This window comes from Bombina bombina, chromosome 4 (assembly GCF_027579735.1).
Source record: "Bombina bombina isolate aBomBom1 chromosome 4, aBomBom1.pri, whole genome shotgun sequence".
In the NCBI taxonomy this organism is placed as follows: domain Eukaryota; kingdom Metazoa; phylum Chordata; class Amphibia; order Anura; family Bombinatoridae; genus Bombina; species Bombina bombina.
In genome coordinates, this window is record NC_069502.1 from 139,742,977 (window position 1) to 139,760,367 (window position 17,391).

General features: G+C 40.4%; 1 protein-coding gene across 2 annotated transcripts in view; it reads left to right on the plus strand.

Annotated features, from left to right (window-relative positions):
* LAPTM4A (lysosomal protein transmembrane 4 alpha) overlaps positions 1-17,391 on the plus strand; it is a 73,175-nt gene that overhangs the window by 19,742 nt on the left and 36,042 nt on the right. For both annotated transcript variants that reach the window (XM_053709647.1, XM_053709648.1), the window contains exons 3-5: positions 152-228; positions 8,618-8,740; positions 14,069-14,164. In XM_053709647.1, the coding sequence (XP_053565622.1) occupies positions 152-228; positions 8,618-8,740; positions 14,069-14,164 (296 nt within the window). The remainder of the gene's footprint in view (positions 1-151; positions 229-8,617; positions 8,741-14,068; positions 14,165-17,391) is intronic.

A 17,391-nucleotide genomic window follows, 5' to 3' on the forward strand; every position in this document is an offset into this window, starting at 1 on the left:
GATGTTGCCTTAATCTAGATAAAAATGTAAACACACTTATTTAGGCTTGAGAATCAAATTAATGACATTTATATTACTTTAATCGCCAGCTTGTTTCAGTCAGTACTAATTTTCTTAAATGCTCTTATAAAGTGGTTTTGTTTCTTTGCAGAAAATGCCTGTGTTCTCTTTGCGATCTCCCTTCTTATGTTTGCTATGAGCGCAATGATGGTCTATGGAGCAATCACCGTGAGTTATTTTATCCAGTATTTTTTTTTTTTTTTTTTTTTTTCTTTACAAAAGTTTTCTATAAAAATTGTATGGCATAAAGATAAGATATTACTAGGCCTTACTAGAGAGCTTGCAATCCAAAGGTCATATTTTACATGTGATATACACAATGAAAAGTAATACGTAAGACGGGTGTTTTTGTGATTTGAAAGGTATTCTTAATATTTCCAAAACATATTTACAATACCCTCATAAAACAAACCTTGGACTCGCATCTTATCTATTGTATGTGTGTGGTGGGGTTGTATATGTGTTTGTATGTGTGTGTGTGTATATATATATATATATATGTATATATATATGTATATATATATATATATATATATATATATATATATATATATATATATATATATATATATATATATATATATATATATATATATATATTTATTACACACACAATACTGTATTTGGGGAGCGCTCACCTACAGACAAACGATCCGTCTTGCATCTTTGAGACAACGGTACAATGGAGCGACCCATCCCCTTACCTAAACCAATGCAGAGGCTGCTACTGCGGGCGGAACTGCCACTCATGCCCCAAACGAAAGTCCAATATAGTAATCCAAATAGAAGTAGTGCACAGATATCAAGTGAAGGTAACACAAATCCCATACGAATCCAGCAGATAAAATTTAAAAAATGTATTTCAAGACTTAAAAACATAGAGGCAGAATAGCCAGCACGATAAAACAACCATTAGGTCAGAGATGAACAGTTTCAGACGCCTTTCATGTGCACTTAATCACTACTAGCACAAGCAGTGATCAAGTGCGCATGCACACGAAACGCGTGAGGAGGTTTCGGTATACCCGCCTGCTCAACTATGTTCTCCATGCCTCGATAAAATAGTGAACGCTCAAAGCAATAAGATGTTAAGTACCACTGAGCCGTCCACCTCTGAGGGGTCTCCGTCCCGTGAGGTGCGTTCCCTACATTCATCTCCAATTACACATGCAGCTCACCATTGCACTTCTAATCCACGTTGCTGCACAATTTTGCTGAGCAGTTGCAAATGGTGGTATTTGCAGTCATTAGTGCTTTACCTCGCCCGGCCAAGCGAAAGGTTATACATTACTATCCTTCCCAGGGGCCATCTACTTTGTTGCATGTCTCTGAGACTAGATTATCCCCTAGATTATCTCCTGATGCTGAGGATTCCAATACTTCAAAAGGCCTCTCTCTCTGAGTCGGAATCTGTGACCTCCGGCTGCAGAGGAACCAGACAAGAAATTGTTCCTGGTTCCAGATTCTCAGCTAGAATTGTGGGGATCTGTCCCCAAGGTGGATGGAGCTATCTCCACGCTCTCTAAACGAACCGATATCCCGCTTGAGGATAGGTTGTCTTTTAAGGAGCACATGGATAAAAAATTAAAGAGCCTGTTAAAGGGACACTGATCCCAATTTTTTTCTTTCATGATTCAGATACAGCATGACATTTTAAGCAACTTTCTAATTTACTCCTATTATCAATTTTTCCTCGTTCTCTTGCTATCTTTATTTTAAAAGCAGGAATGTAAATCTTAGCAGCCAGCCCATTTCTCCTACATTGGTGTGTCCGGTCCACGGCTTCATCCTTACTTGTGGGATATTCTCATTCCCTACAGGAAATGGCAAAGAGAGCACACAGCAAAAGCTGTCCATATAGCCCCCCCTCTGGCTCCGCCCCCCAGTCATTCTCTTTGCCGCTCTGAACAAGTAGCATCTCCACGGGGATGGTAAAGAGTATGTGGTGTTAGTTGTAGTTTTATTTCTTCTATCAAGAGTTTGTTATTTTAAAATAGTGCCGGTTTGTACTATTTACTCTACAACAGAAAGTGATGAAGATTTCTGTTAAGAGGAGTATGATTTTAGCACCAGTAACTAAAATCCATTGCTGTTCCCACGCAGGACTGTTGAAACCAGAGAACTTCAGTTGGGGGAACAGTTTGCAGACTTATCTGCTTCAGGTATGACCATTCTCTTTTCTAACAAGACCTAGTAATGCTAGAAGACTGTCAGTTTTCCCTTATGGGCTCGGTAAGCCATTTTCTTAGACTCAGTAACAGAATTAAGGCTTATAAATTGGGGCTCTATGCTGGTTTACACTATTGTGGGCTAAATCGATTTGTTTTTATCATATTTATATGACATTTGGAGTGTTTTGTGAACTTTGAAACACTTTTGGGAACGTTTATTTGCGCCTGGCAGTTGTTTAGACGCCTAATCTAGTCAGAGAGGCCCCTTCACTCTGGTATGCAGAGGGAGGAGGCCTCATTTTCGCGCCTCAGTTGCAGTTACTTTCTATAGGCAGTGCATGCAGCTTCACGTGAGAGGGTCCTGTGGCTGAGAAAAGGACTCAGGGGTTATTCACCACAGAAATAAGCCTTCCTAAGGAAGGTAAAAGCCGCAGCAAAGTCTGTGGCAGGGACTGTAGTGTGTTTAAACCGGTAAATTGAACGATTAGCTCCGGTTTGCTCATTTAAGGGTTTAGAGACTTGAAATTTGGTGTGCAATACTTTCAAAGCATTAAGACACTGGGGTGTAAATTTCATAAAGATCGGATATTTCTTTGATAGTTTTTCGAACATTCAGAAATGAAGTGTGCTCTTTTTATTATTTAAAGAGACAGTAACGGTTTTGGTTAAATTTGTTTTTATTGCATTAATAGCCTGCCTAAATCTGTCTAACATGTCTGTACCTTCAGATAGCATATGTTCTGTGTGTATGGAAGCCAAGGTGGTTCCCCCTTTAAATGTATGTGCAAATTGTGCCATGTCGTCCAAACAAAGTAAGGACAGTACTGTCACATTTAATAAGGTTGCCCAAGATGATTCTTCAAATGAAGGTAGTGGGGATAGTTCATCATCCTCTCCTTCTGTGTCAACACCAGTTTTGCCCGCGCAGGCGATACCTAGTACATCTAGCGCGCCAATGCTTGTTACTATGCAGCAATTGACAGCAGTAATGGATAATTCTATAGCAGCTCTTTTATCCAAACTGCCAGCATTTCCCAGAAAGCATGATTGCTCAGTTTTAAATACAGAGGATGAGCAAGTAGGCGCTGACGATAATTTATCTGTTATACCCTCACATCAATCTGAGTTGGCAGTGAGGGAGGGTCTGTCTGAGGGAGAAATTTCTGATTCAGGAAAAATTTCTCAGCAGGCAGAACCTGATATCGTGGCATTTAAATTTAAGCTAGAACATCTCCGCGCCCTGCTTAAGGAGGTGCTAGCTACTCTTGATGATTGTGATTCTTTGGTGATTCCAGAGAAGTTGTGCAAAATGGACAAATTCTTAGAGGTCCCAGTGCACACTGATGCTTTTCCGATACCCAAGAGGGTGGCGGACATAGTGACTAAGGAGTGGGAGAAGCCAGGTGTACCTTTTGTTCCACCTCCTATATTTAAGAAAATGTTCCCCATTGTCGACCCCAGAAGGGATGCATGGCAAACGGTCCCTAAGGTAGAGGGGGCAGTTTCAACGTTGGCCAAGAGCACAACTATTCCTATAGAGGACAGTTGCGCTTTCAAAGATCCTATGGATTAAAAATTGGCAAGGATTGCTTAAAAAGATTTTTGTTCAGCAAGGGTTCCTTCTTCAACCAATTTCGTGCATTATTCCTGTCACCACGGCGGCGTCTTTTTGGTTCGAGGAACTAGAAAATTTGCCTCAAAAGGAGACTCCATATGATGAAGTCATGGACAGAATTCACGGCTAATTTTTTATTATTTATTTTGGATGCCGCTTTTCAATTGGCAAAATTAGCGGAGAAAAATTCAGGTTTTGCAATAGTGGCGCGCAGGGCGCTTTGGCTAAAATCTTGGTCGGCGGATGTGTCGTCCAAAACAAAATTGCTTAATATTCCTTTCAAAGGTAAGACCCTTTTCGGGCCAGAATTGAAGGAGATTATTTCAGACATCACTGGGGGAAAGGGCCATGCCCTCCCACAGGATAGACCTTTCAAGGCTAAGAACAAATCTAATTTTCGTTCCTTTCGCAATTTCAGGAACGGACCGGCTCCTAACTCTGCAGCCTCTAGACAAGAGGGTAACGCTTCCCAGCCTAAACCAGCATGGAAGCCATTGCAAGGCTGGAACAAGGGTAAACAAGCCAAGAAGCCTGCTGCTGCTACCAAGACAGCATGAAGGGGTAGCCCCCGATCCAGGACCGGATCTAGTAGGGGGCAGACTTTCTCTCTTTGCTCAGGCTTGGGCAAGAGATGTTCCGGATCCCTGGGCACTAGAAATAGTCTCTCAGGGGTATCTTCTAGAGTTCAAGGAACTTCCTCCAAGGGGAAGGTTCCACATGTCTCGCTTATCTTCAGACCAGATAAAGAGACAGGCATTCTTACATTGCGTAGGAGACCTATTAAAGATGGGAGTGATACACCCAGTTCCAACAGCGGAACAAGGTCTGGGTTTTTACTCAAACCTGTTTGTAGTTCCCAAAAAAGAGGGAACTTTCAGGCCAATTCTGGATTTAAAAATTCTAAACAAATTCCTCAGAGTTCCATCATTCAAAATGGAAACCATTCGGACGATTTTACCAACAATCCAGGAGGGTCAATATATGACTACCGTGGACTTAAATGATGCGTACCTGCATATTCCTATCCACAAAGATCATCATCATCAGTTCCTGAGGTTTGCCTTTCTGGACAAACATTACCAGTTTGTGGCTCTTCCATTCGGTTTAGCCACTGCTCCCAGAATTTTCACAAAGGTGCTAGGGTCCCTTCTAGCGGTCCTAAGGCCGAGGGGCATTGCTGTAGCACCTTACCTAGACGACATTCTAATCCAAGCGTCGTCCCTTTCCAAAGCAAGGTCTCATACAGACATTGTTTTAGCCTTTCTCAGGTCTCACGGGTGGAAGGTGAACATAGAAAAGAGTTCCCTGTCCCCGTCCACAAGGGTTCCTTTTCTGGGAACAATAATCGATTCTGTGGAAATGAAGATTTTTCTGACAGAGGTCAGAAAGTTAAAGCTTCTAAACGCTTGTCGAGTTCTTCAATCTATTCCTCAGCCTTCCATAGCTCAGTGCATGGAGTTAATAGGACAAATGGTTGCAGCAATGGACGTGGTTCCTTTTGCTCGAATTCATTTAAGACCATTGCAACTGTGCATGCTCAAACAGTGGAATGGGGATTATGCAGACTTGTCTCCCCAGTAGTAGACCAGGTAACCAGAGACTCACTCCTCTGGTGGTTGACTCAGGATCACCTGTCTCAGGGAATGAGTTTCTGCAGACCAGAGTGGGTCATTGTCACGACCGACGCCAGTCTCTTAGGCTGGGGCGCGGTCTGGGACTCCCTGAAAGCTCAGGGTCTATGGTCTCGGGAAGAGTCTCTTCTCCCAATAAACATTTTGGAACTGAGAGCGATATTCAATGCGCTCCTGGCTTGGCCTCAACTAGCGAAGGCCAGATTCATAAGATTTCAGTCGGACAACATGACGACTTTAGCGTACATCAATCATCAGGGGGGAACAAAGAGTTCCTTGGTGATGAGAGAGGTATCCAAGATCATCAAATGGGCGGAGGATCACTCCTGCCATCTATCTGCAATTCACATCCCAGGAGTAGACAACTGGGATGCAGATTATTTGAGTCGGCAGACTTTCCATCCGGGGGAGTGGGAACTTCACCCGGAGGTCTTTGCCCAGCTAACTCAACTATGGGGCACTCCAGATATGGATCTGATGGCGTCTCGTCAGAACTCCTAGGTTCCTCGCTACGGGTCCAGATCCAGGGATCCCAAGGCGACACTAGTGGATGCATTGGTGGCGCCCTGGTCGTTCAATCTAGCTTATGTGTTTCCACCGTTTCCTCTCCTTCCCAGGCTTGTAGCCAGGATCAAACAGGAGAAGGCCTCTGTGATTCTAATAGCTCCTGCATGGCCACGCAGGACTTGGTATGCAGACCTGGTGAATATGTCATCGGCTCCACCATGGAAGCTACCTTTTTGAGGCAGGATCTTCTAGTACAAGGTCCATTCGAACATCCAAATCTAGTCTCTCTGCAACTGACTGCTTGGAAATTGAACGCTTGATTCTATCTAAGCGTGGGTTTTCAGATTCGGTTATAGATACTCTGGTTCAGGCCAGAAAACCTGTGACTAGGAAAATTGACCATAAGATATGGCAAAAATATATCTGTTGGTGCGAATCCAAGGGATTCTCTTGGAGTAAAATTAAAATTCCTAGGATACTTTCCTTTCTCCAAGAGGGTTTGGATAAAGGTTTGTCAGCTAGTTCTCTAAAAGGACAGATATCTGCTCTGTCTGTTTTGTTGCACAAACGTCTGGCAGCCGTGCCAGATGTACAGGCGTTTGTACAGGCTTTAGTCAGAATCAAGCCTGTCTACAGACCTATGACTCCTCCATGGAGTCTAAACTTAGTTCTTTCAGTTCTTCAAGGGGTTCCGTTTGAACCCTTACATTACATAGATATTAAGTTACTATCTTGGAAAGTTCTGTTTTTGGTTGCTATTTCTTCTGCTAGAAGAGTTTCTGAATTGTCTGCTTTGCAGTGTACTCCACCCTATCTGGTATTCCATACAGATAAGGTAGTTTTACGTACCAAGCCTGGTTTTCTTCCAAAAGTGGTTTCCAACAGGAATATTAACCAGGAAATAGTTGTTCCTTCTCTGTGTCCGAATCCAGTTTCGAAGAAGGAACGTTTGTTACACAACCTAGATGTGGTCCGTGCTTTAAAATTCTATTTAGAAGCAACAAAGGATTTCAGACAGACATCATCCTTGTTTGTCATTTATTCTGGTAAGAGGAGAGGGCAGAAAGCTACTGCTACCTCTTTCCTTTTGGCTGAAAAGCATCATCCGATTGGCTTATGAGATTGCCGGACGGCAGCCTCCTGAACGAATTACAGCTCACTCTACTAGAGCTGTGGCTTCCACATGGGCCTTAAAGAGCGAGGCTTCTGTTGAACAGATCTGTAAGGCAGCGACTTGGTCTTCTCTGCATACTTTTGCCAAATTTTACAAATTTGATACTTATGCTTCTTCGGAGGCTGTTTTTGGGAGACAGGTTTTGCAAGCCGTGGTGCCTTCCGTTTAGGTTACCTGACTTGTTCCCTCCCTTCATCCGTGTCCTAAAGCTTTGGTATTGGTTCCTACAAGTAAGGATGAAGCCGTGGACCGGACACACCAATGTAGGAGAAAACAGAATTTATGTTTACCTGATAAATTTCTTTCTCCTACGGTGTGTCCGGTCCACGGCCCGCCCTGGCTTTTAGTCATGTTTAAAATTTTTATTTTCTGTACACTACAGTCACCACGGCACCTTATAGTTTCTCCTTTTTCTCCTAACCGTCGGTCGAATGACTGGGGGGCGGAGCCAGAGGGGGGGGCTATATGGACAGCTTTTGCTGTGTGCTCTCTTTGCCATTTCCTGTAGGGAATGAGAATATCCCACAAGTAAGGATGAAGCCGTGGACCGGACACACCGTAGGAGAAAGACATTTCTCAGGTAAACATAAATTCTGTTTTTAGGTTAAGCACCATGGCTAGTGCTTGCTTATTGGAGGCTTACATTTACCCACCAATAAGCAAGCATAACACCAGTTCTCAACCAAAAATTGGCCGGCTCCTATGCATCACGTTCCTGTTTTTTAAATAAAGATAGCAAGAGAACGAATAAAAATGTATAATAGGAGTAACTTAGAAAGTTGCTTAAAATTTCATGCTCTATCTGAATCGTGAAAGAAATATTTTGGGTTTAGTGTCCCTTTAAGAAAAATGTTTCAGCACACGGGGTTCATTTTTCAACCTGCGGTTGCGGGAGCCTGCCAGTCCAAGGGATCTTAGAAGTCTTAGAATAAAGCCAAGCAGAGAAAGAAGCCCACCGAGACTAAATTGACATGAAGGGGCGGCTCCCGATCCGTCTCTGGATCTAGTAGGGGGGCAGACTCTCTCTCTTTTCGCGGAGGCTTGGTTGAGAGATGTACAGGATCCTTGGGTTCTGGAGGTTGTTACCCAGGGTTACAGGATAGGTTTCAGAGCTCAACCTCTCAGGGGCAGATTCCTCTCGTCAAATCTCTCATCAAATCCAGAGAAATGGATTGCCTTTCTAGAGTATGTGAGGGCTCTCTCTCTCCTAGGAGTAATTGTACCGGTATTCACAGTAATGTGAATATTGCATTCTTTAGATTGTCCCTCTCATCCCTTTCTGATTATCAATGCCTTTTTCAACAAATTATTACCAACCCCATGCAAAGTCAAAGGGATATTGCAGTTTAGTGCAGCATTACACATTATTTTGCAACATTTTTGTGGTAGAACTAAACTTTGAAATGACTACAGCCTCTTATACTGTAAGCTCTAACTGATAACCTGTTTCTTTTCCCAGCATCGAGCAGGTTGGTTGATTCCGTTTTTCTGCTATCAACTCTTTGACTTTGCCCTTACTTGCCTACTTGCAATCAGTTCTCTTACATACCTGCCTGGAATTAAAGATTATATAAAGCAACTGGTAAGTTTTTTTTTTTTGTTTTGTTTTTTTTTCATAAAAACATGTTTTATTTCTATATTGATTTCGTTTGACATTTATTGTAAAATGATTGTGAATTTGCAAGCGCTAATAGATTTGCAGTGTTTTGTTGCAAACCGCAAGTGCAAATATGGTAATATGGTTTATAAATGACAGGTACATTTAGTAAATAACACATCGTTTTACTACAAAAAGTTTGAAGCATAAATAAAGTCATAAAATAAAGTAGCTAATGCACAATGTAGCTATGCCAGATGGCCTTTTAAATGGACTGTGAACACCTTGGGTTTTGTATATAAAATGTTTAGTTATGAATAATGAAATAACTGAAATATTTTTTCATTATTTAGTTCCAGAACTTAAACTGCACCTTGTTGATTTCTCAAGTCTAACACACATATATATATATATATATATATATATATATATATATATATATATATATATATATTATACAGTGCCGGCTCAAGATATTGTGCTGCCTGGGTCCAAGAATGAAATGAACCCCCCCCCCGCAGAAGTAACATTACTTATTAACATATCCTCCTACTAGATTGGACGCTGACCTTACTAAGCCTGCCTACCTGCATGCAACCAATGCTTATGCACAATAAGTGGGAAGGTAGTTATGGAAGAGATATTCTTTTCCTACCTTATGTCACCCCTGGGGCGCGATCCGATATAGATCGTACTTTGCTGCGCAAGCGAGGGAACCCCCGTCGCCCGTAGTTTCAGCTCTCAACTCGAGCTATCCAATATACCCCGCCGTCAGATGCTAAAGTGCTGTAAGTCAGATAAACCAGTGATGTCCAGAAATCTGCGTAAGTACAAATTTCTGGAGTCGCCAGCGACTTACGGCACTTTAGAAACTGCCGGCGCCTATAAAACCTGACTAAGTTATAAAATCTCCCGTACTGTCTAACATGCCTCCCAAACATAGCCCGACACGTATACCCTTCTATCCGCTATCCCCCCTCACTCTCTCCTAATAATAAAAAATGTATTAACCCCTAAACCGCCGCTCCCGGACCCCGCCGCACCTAATAAAGATATTTTCCCCACCTACATTAACTACCCCCTAATGTGAGCCCCTTACACCGCCGCCAGCTAAATACTTACCTATAAAATAAACCCTAAGACAGCTACAATGTAATTAATAATTACATTGTAGCTATTTTAGGGTTTATATTTATTTTACGGGTAACTTGGTATTTATTTTAACTTGGTACAATAGCTATTAAATGGTTAATAACTATTTAATAGCTACCTAGTTAAAATAATTACCAATTTACCTGTAAAATAAATCCTAACCTAAGTTACAAATACACCTACACTATCAATAAATTAAATAAACTACAAATATCTAAACTAAAATACGCTAAACTAAATTACAAAAAATAAAAAGATTACAAGAATTTTAAGCTAATTACACCTATTCTAAGCCCCCTAATAAAATAACAAAGCCCCCAAAATAAAAAAAATTCCCTACCCTAAACTAAATTACAAAAGTTAAAATCTAATTGGCTGATTCAATCAGCCAATCAGATTCAAGTTCAATCCGATTGGCTGATCCAATCAGATTGAGCTCACATTCTATTGGCTCTTCCGATCAGCCAATAGAATGTGAGCTCAATCTGATTGGATCAGCCAATCTGATTGAACTTGAATCTGATTGGCTGATTGAATCAGCCAATCAGATTTTCTTACCTTAATTCCGATTGGCTGATAGAATCCTATTAGCCAATCGGAATTTGAGGGACGCCATCTTGGATGACGTAATTTAAAGGAAACTTCATTCGTCTGTCAGTCGTCGGGCCAGCTGGATGTTCCGCGTCGGAGGTCCGAAGAAAGAAGATTAAAGATGCTGCTGGAGGAAAACTTCGCCCAGATGGAGGACCTCTTCTTTGCCGCTTGGATGAAGACATCGCCCGGATTGGATGAAGAGTTCGGCCCGGCTGGGTGAAGACGACTCAAGGTAAGGAGATCTTCTGGGGCTTAGTGTTAGGTTTATTTAAGGGGGGTTTGGGTGGGTTTAGAGTAGGGGTATGTGGGTGGTGGGTTGTAATGTTGGGGGGTGGTATTGTGTAGGCAAGAGAGCTGAATATTTTGGGGCATGCCCCGCAAAAAGCCCTTTTAAGGGCTGGTAATAGAGCTGTTAACTTTTGTAATTTAGTTTAGAGTAGGGCATTTTTTTTTTTATTTTGGGGGGCTTTTTTATTTTATTAGGGGGCTTAGAATAAGTGTAATTAGCTTAAAATTCTTGTAATCTTTTTTTATTTTTTGTAATTTAGTGTTTGTTTATTTTTGTAATTTAGGTTAGTGTATTTAATTGTATTTTAGTTTAGATATTTGTAGTTTATTTAATTTATTGATAGTGTAGGTGTATTTGTAACTTAGATTAGGATTTATTTTACAGGTAAATTATTAATTATTTTAACAAGGTAGCTATTAAATAGTTATTAACTATTTAATAGCTATTGTACCTAGTTAAAATAAATACCAAGTTACCTGTAAAATAAATATAAACCCTAAAATAGCTATAATGTAATTATTAATTACATTGTAGCTGTCTTAGGGTTTATTTTATAGGTAAGTATTTAGATTTAAATATTAAAATAAATCTAATATTATTAATTAAAATATTCCTAAGAATTTAGTTAGGGGTGTTAGAGTTAGATAGGGTTATTATACTTAATATATATATAATATAATAACTATATTAACCCTAATATAATTAGGGTTAATATATATAATATAACTATATTAACCCTAATATAATTAGGGTTAATATAAGTGGCGGCGGTGTAGGGGGATTAGATTAGGGGGTAATACATTTATTATAGGTGGCGGCGGTATAGGGGGATTTAGATTTTAGGCAAAGGGCTGATTACTTTGTGACAATGCCCCGCCAAAAGCCCTTTTAAGGGCTGGTAAAAGAGCTGATTACTTTGGGGCAAAGCCCCGCAAAAAGCCCTTTTAAGGGCTGGCGATAGAGCTGTTTACTTTGGGGTAATGCCACACAAAAAGCCATTTTCAGGGCTATTTGTAGGGTTAGACTAGAGGTTTAGTGGTAGGGATAGTTTAGTATTTTAGGGGATAATTAATTTAATATAGGTGGCGGCGGTATAGGGGGATTAGATTAGGGGATAATTAATTTAATATAGCTGGCGGCGGGGTAGGGGGATTAGATTAGGGGTTAATAATTTCAATATAGCTGGCGGCGGGGTAGGGGGATTAGATTAGGGGTTAATAATTTTAATATAGCTGGCGGCGGGGTAGGAGCTCACATTAGGGGGTAGTTAATGTAGGTGGCGGCGGTGTAAGGGGCTCACATTAGGGGGTAGGTAATGTAGATGGCGGCGGTGTAGGGGCTCACATTAGGGGGTTATACATTTAATGTAGGTGGCGGCGGGGTCCAGGAGTGTCGGTTTAGGGGTTAAATACTTTATTAGGGATTGCGGCGGGGGATCGCGGTTGACAGGTAGATAGACATTGCGCATGTGTTAGGTTTTATGTAGCAGTTCGCGGTTGACAGGTAGATAGACATTGTAGGTAGTTTAGGGAGTTACGGGGCTCCAATAAACAGCGTAAGGCTTACTACGACGGCAATTTGTGGCGAGGTGAAAATGGAGTAGGATTTCTCCATTTTCGCCACGTAAGTCCTTACGCTGTATATTGGTTACGAAACTGCTCTGGTTTGGTATACCTGTCTATGGGCCAAAAAACTACGGCCGAAGGCAGAAATATACGAGCGTAACTTCTAGGTTACGCCGTATATGTGATACCAAACCATTGCCGGCTTTTGCGGGCGAAGCTGCATATCGGATCGGGCCCCTGACCGCTTCTGTGTATTTGTGCTTAATGAGTTAAAGGGACATTAAACCCAAATTTTTTCTTTCATGATTTAGAAAGAGCATGCCATTTTAAACAACTTTCTAATTTACTTCTATTGTCTAATTTGCTTCATTCTCTTGATATACTTAGCTGAAAAGCATATCTAGATAGGCTCAGTAGCTGCTGATTGGTTGCTGCACATAGATGCCTCGTCTGATTGGCTCACCCATGTGCAATGCTATTTCTTCAACAAAGGATATCTAAAGAATGAAGCAAATTAGACAATAGAAGTAAATTGGAATGTTGGTTAAAATTGTATTCTCTATCTGAATCATGAAATAAATTTTTGGGGTTTAGTGTCCCTTTAATGCTGCTGGGAGCCTGCAAATTCCCCCATGGAGACAGAGGACTGGAGGGGTCTGACAGTGACTGACTCAGTCACTAAGTGCTGCCCCTTGTCAAGTGCTGCTTGGGTGGATCTGTTGGACCCACTTGGTCCCATGGTTGAGTCTGCCCTGCTAATATAGGGTTTAACTGTCAACAGCTGCAAAACAATGCACTTTTATACTAAAATTATACCTGGGGCTAGCCTGTTGTCTGAGGACTAAAGCCTTGATACTACTACTTTGGCTACTCCAAATAGGCAGATAGGGGGTGGAGTTTGGCTATTGATAAATCACTGCAGTAAAAATGATCTTTATTTGTTATTAAAGGGACAGTCTAGTCAAAATTTAAACTTTCATTATTCAGATAGAACATGTAATTTTAATCAACTTTCCAATTTTGCTTTTTTCTCTTGGTAGTCTTAGTTTAAACTAAACATAGGTAGCCTCATGCTAATTTCTAAGCCTTTGTGGGCTGCCTCTTATCACATGCTTTAAATTTATTTTCAACACAAAGAGACTGAAAGTACACGTGGGCCATATAGATAACACTGTGTTCAGGCACAGGGGGTTATTTAAGATTTAGCACAAAAACAAAAAGTGTATATATATATATATGTATTTCACATATAAAGCTAATACTAATATTTGTAATGCAGAAACAGATTGCATTGCAATATACAGGGTGTGGTACAGTTGATAAGTTCTTCGAGACAATAGGTTTTGCTTTATATTTCTTAAGATATTTCTCAGAGGCACCATCAAAATAACAAATAACAGCAGAGCTTAATCAGCCGAGAAGGGAGGCCCGCAATAGCACTGAGAATAACTATTTTCATATGGTGCATATGTGATTACTATTTCTGTCTGAGCATGCTCAACCATAGGCAGCAAGCTGTAGCATTTGCTGTGGTAAAGCTGAGAGAGAGTAGTACATTTTGCCCAGAGTGAGAAACTAGGTTTTATTAAAATACATGGAGAAGCACCAAAGGGAAAAGAGGCACATGGGAGTATGTATTCCTCATTTTTTGTCTACCTTTATTTTGGTATATATAGTTAACTATTAAACAGCTTGTTTTATGCTCTTGTTTAGCCAGACTTTCCGTACAAGGATGAAATGCTCACCATGGATTCTAGCTGTCTCTTGTTCATTGTCATCCTGTTGGGTGCTTTTATCATCCTTCTGAAGGTAAATATGAGTTTATGTACGTGACTGTAGATGAGCATTTTGAAAAATGAGACTACATGCTAATTAGGAACCTGATCATTCAAAAACAAGTTGTTTGCTTTTTATATAATATGTATATGTGTGTGTTCCACTAGTAGCATGCACTCACTCCATATTCTGTTTTCACAGCCTAAGTGACTCCTCATAAAATAAGATTGGATTTCAGACATGAAGGAGGGCACTCACGGGTCTTTTCATCCTCAAAACAGATACTTTATTTCATCATATCAAACAAAAGTCAACGTTTCGGCTCTTGTAGTGAGCCTTTTTCAAGACAGTCTTGATGTGTTACATTTACAGCGTCTCACATCTCTTGGAAAACAGCTTGAGACGCTGTAAATGTTTTGATGATGAAAAGACCTGTGAGTTCCCTTCTTTATGTCTGAAATCCGCTATATATATATATATATATATATATATATATATATATATATATCTCTATCTCTCTCTATCTCTCTCTATCTCTCTCTATCTCTCTCTATCTCTCTCTATCTCTCTCTCTATCTCTCTCTCTATCTCTCTCTCTATCTCTCTCTCTATCTCTCTCTCTATCTCTCTCTCTATCTCTCTCTCTATCTCTCTCTCTATCTCTCTCTCTATCTCTCTCTCTATCTCTCTCTCTATCTTTCTCTCTATCTTTCTCTCTATCTTTCTCTCTATCTTTCTCTCTATCTTTCTCTCTATCTTTCTCTCTATCTTTCTCTCTATCTTTCTCTCTATCTTTCTCTCTATCTTTCTCTCTCTCTTTCTCTCTCTCTTTCTCTCTCTCTTTCTCTCTCTCTTTCTCTCTCTCTTTCTCTCTCTCTCTTTCTCTCTCTCTTTCTCTCTCTCTTTCTCTCTCTCTTTCTCTCTCTCTTTCTCTCTCTCTTTCTCTCTCTCTTTCTCTCTCTCTTTCTCTCTATCTTTCTCTCTCTCTCTCTTTCTCTCTTTCTCTCTCGTGTTGCAAATTGGTTACGTACTACACAAAGGGAAAGTCATTGTTTAGTTTGGTGATAAACTGTATTAGATTTTTAAGGGTCTTTAAAAGATAACAAACATTTTATTGTAATGCATTTGGAATATGGAAGTTTGATTTTATTCCAGCCTTTCTTTGCTTCCAAGAAGGAAGGCCAGTTTCATCCTGTTCTGTAGTTAAAACAGCTAACATGTTTGTTAGATTTCCCCACTAAAATTCAATTATTAATAATATTATTATTATTATTATGAAACCATAGTAGTTCATGACACCCTAGGTCTAAAGAAAGCAGACCATTTTTATCCCCACATATCAAGATCTTTTATCTATTTGGTATGGCTGTTGACTTAAGGAATTAACATAGATCCTTGCTATACCTTTAGCGAAATTTTAGATTAGTTTGTCTCAGTGACCTGCCTGTATCTTAAAATAAAGAATTTTCTCTTGTAAGCTGTATCGAGTACACAGATTCATCCATACTTGTGGGATATTCTCCTTCCCTACAGGAAGTGGCAAAGAGAGCACCCACAGCAGAGCTGTCTATATAGCTCCACCCCCAGTCAGTCTCTTTGCCTACTCTAAGTACTAGGAAGGGTAAAGGTGAGTGTGGTGACTAAAATGTTAGTTTCTCTTGTTAAGTGTATCCAGTCCACAGATCATCCATTACTTGTGGGATATTCTCCTTCCCAACAGGAAGTTGCAAGAGGATCACCCACAGCAGAGCTGCTATATAGCTCCTCCCCCAGCTGTCATATCCAGTCATTCTCTTGCAAGCCTCAACCAAGATGGAGGTCGTAAGAGGAGTGTGGTGTTTTATACTTAGTTTATTCTTCAATCAAAAGTTTGTTATTTTTAAATGGTGCCGGAGTGTACTGTTTATCTCAGGCAGTATTTAGAAGAAGAATCTGCCTGCGTTTTCTATGATCTTAGCAGAAGTAACTAAGATCCATGGCTGTTCTCACATATTCTGAGGAGTGAGGTAACTTCAGAGAGGGAATGGCGTGCAGGTTTTCCTGCAATAAGGTATGTGCAGTTAAAATATTTTTCTAGGGATGGAATTTGCTAGAAAATGCTGCTGATACCGAACTAATGTAAGTAAAGCCTTAAATGCAGTGAGAGCGACTGGTATCAGGCTTATTAATAGAGATACATACTCTTATAAAAATGTAATATAAAACGTTTGCTGGCATGTTTAATCGTTTTTATATGTATTTGGTGATAAAACTTATTGGGGCCTAGTTTTTTTCCACTTGGTTGGCTTGAATTTTGTCTAGAAACGGTTTCCTTAGGCTTTCCACTGTTGTAATATGAGTGGGAGGGGCCTATTTTGCCGGGGTTTTTTTTGCACAGCAAAAATTACAGACACAGACATCCAGCTTCTTCCTGCATGATCCAGGACATCTCTGGAGGGCTCAAAAGGCTTCAAAGTCGTTTTTGAGGGAGGTAAAAAGCCACAGTAGGGCTGTGGCAGTTGTTGTGACTGTTTGAGAAAAAAACAAAAAAAAAAAAACGTTTTTGTCATTTATTATTCCGTTTTGGGTATTAAGGGGTTAATCATCCATTTACAAGTGGGTGCAATGCTCTGCTAACTTGTTACACTGTAAAAATTTCGTTAGTGTAACTGCCTTATTTCACTGTTTATTTCAAATTTTGACAAAATTTGTGTTTCTTAAAGCTGCAGTAACGTTTTTTTATATTGCTTGTAAACTTGTTTAAAGTGTTTTCCAAGCTTGCTAGTCTCATTGCTAGTCTGTTTAAACATGTCTGACACAGAGGAAACTACTTGTTCATTATGTTTGAAAGCCATGGTGGAGCCCCATAGGAGAATGTGTACTAAATGTATTGATTTCACTGTAAACAGTAAAGATCAGTCTTTAAATGTAAAAGAAATATCACCAGAAGATTCTGACGAGGGGGAAGTTATGCCGACTAACTCTCCCCACGTGTCAGACCCCTTCGCCTCCCGCTCAGGGGATGCACGCTAATATGGCGCCAATTACATCAGGGACGCCCATAGCGATTACCTTGCAGGACATGGCTGCAATCATGAATAATACCCCGTCAGAGGTATTATCCAGGTTGCCTGAATTAAGAGGCAAGCGCGATTGCTCTGGGGTTAGGAGAAATACAGAGCGCGCAGATGCTGTAAGGGCCATGTCTGATACTGCGTCAAAATATGCAGATCATGAGGACGGAGAGCTTCAGTCTGTGGGTGACATCTCTGATTCGGGGA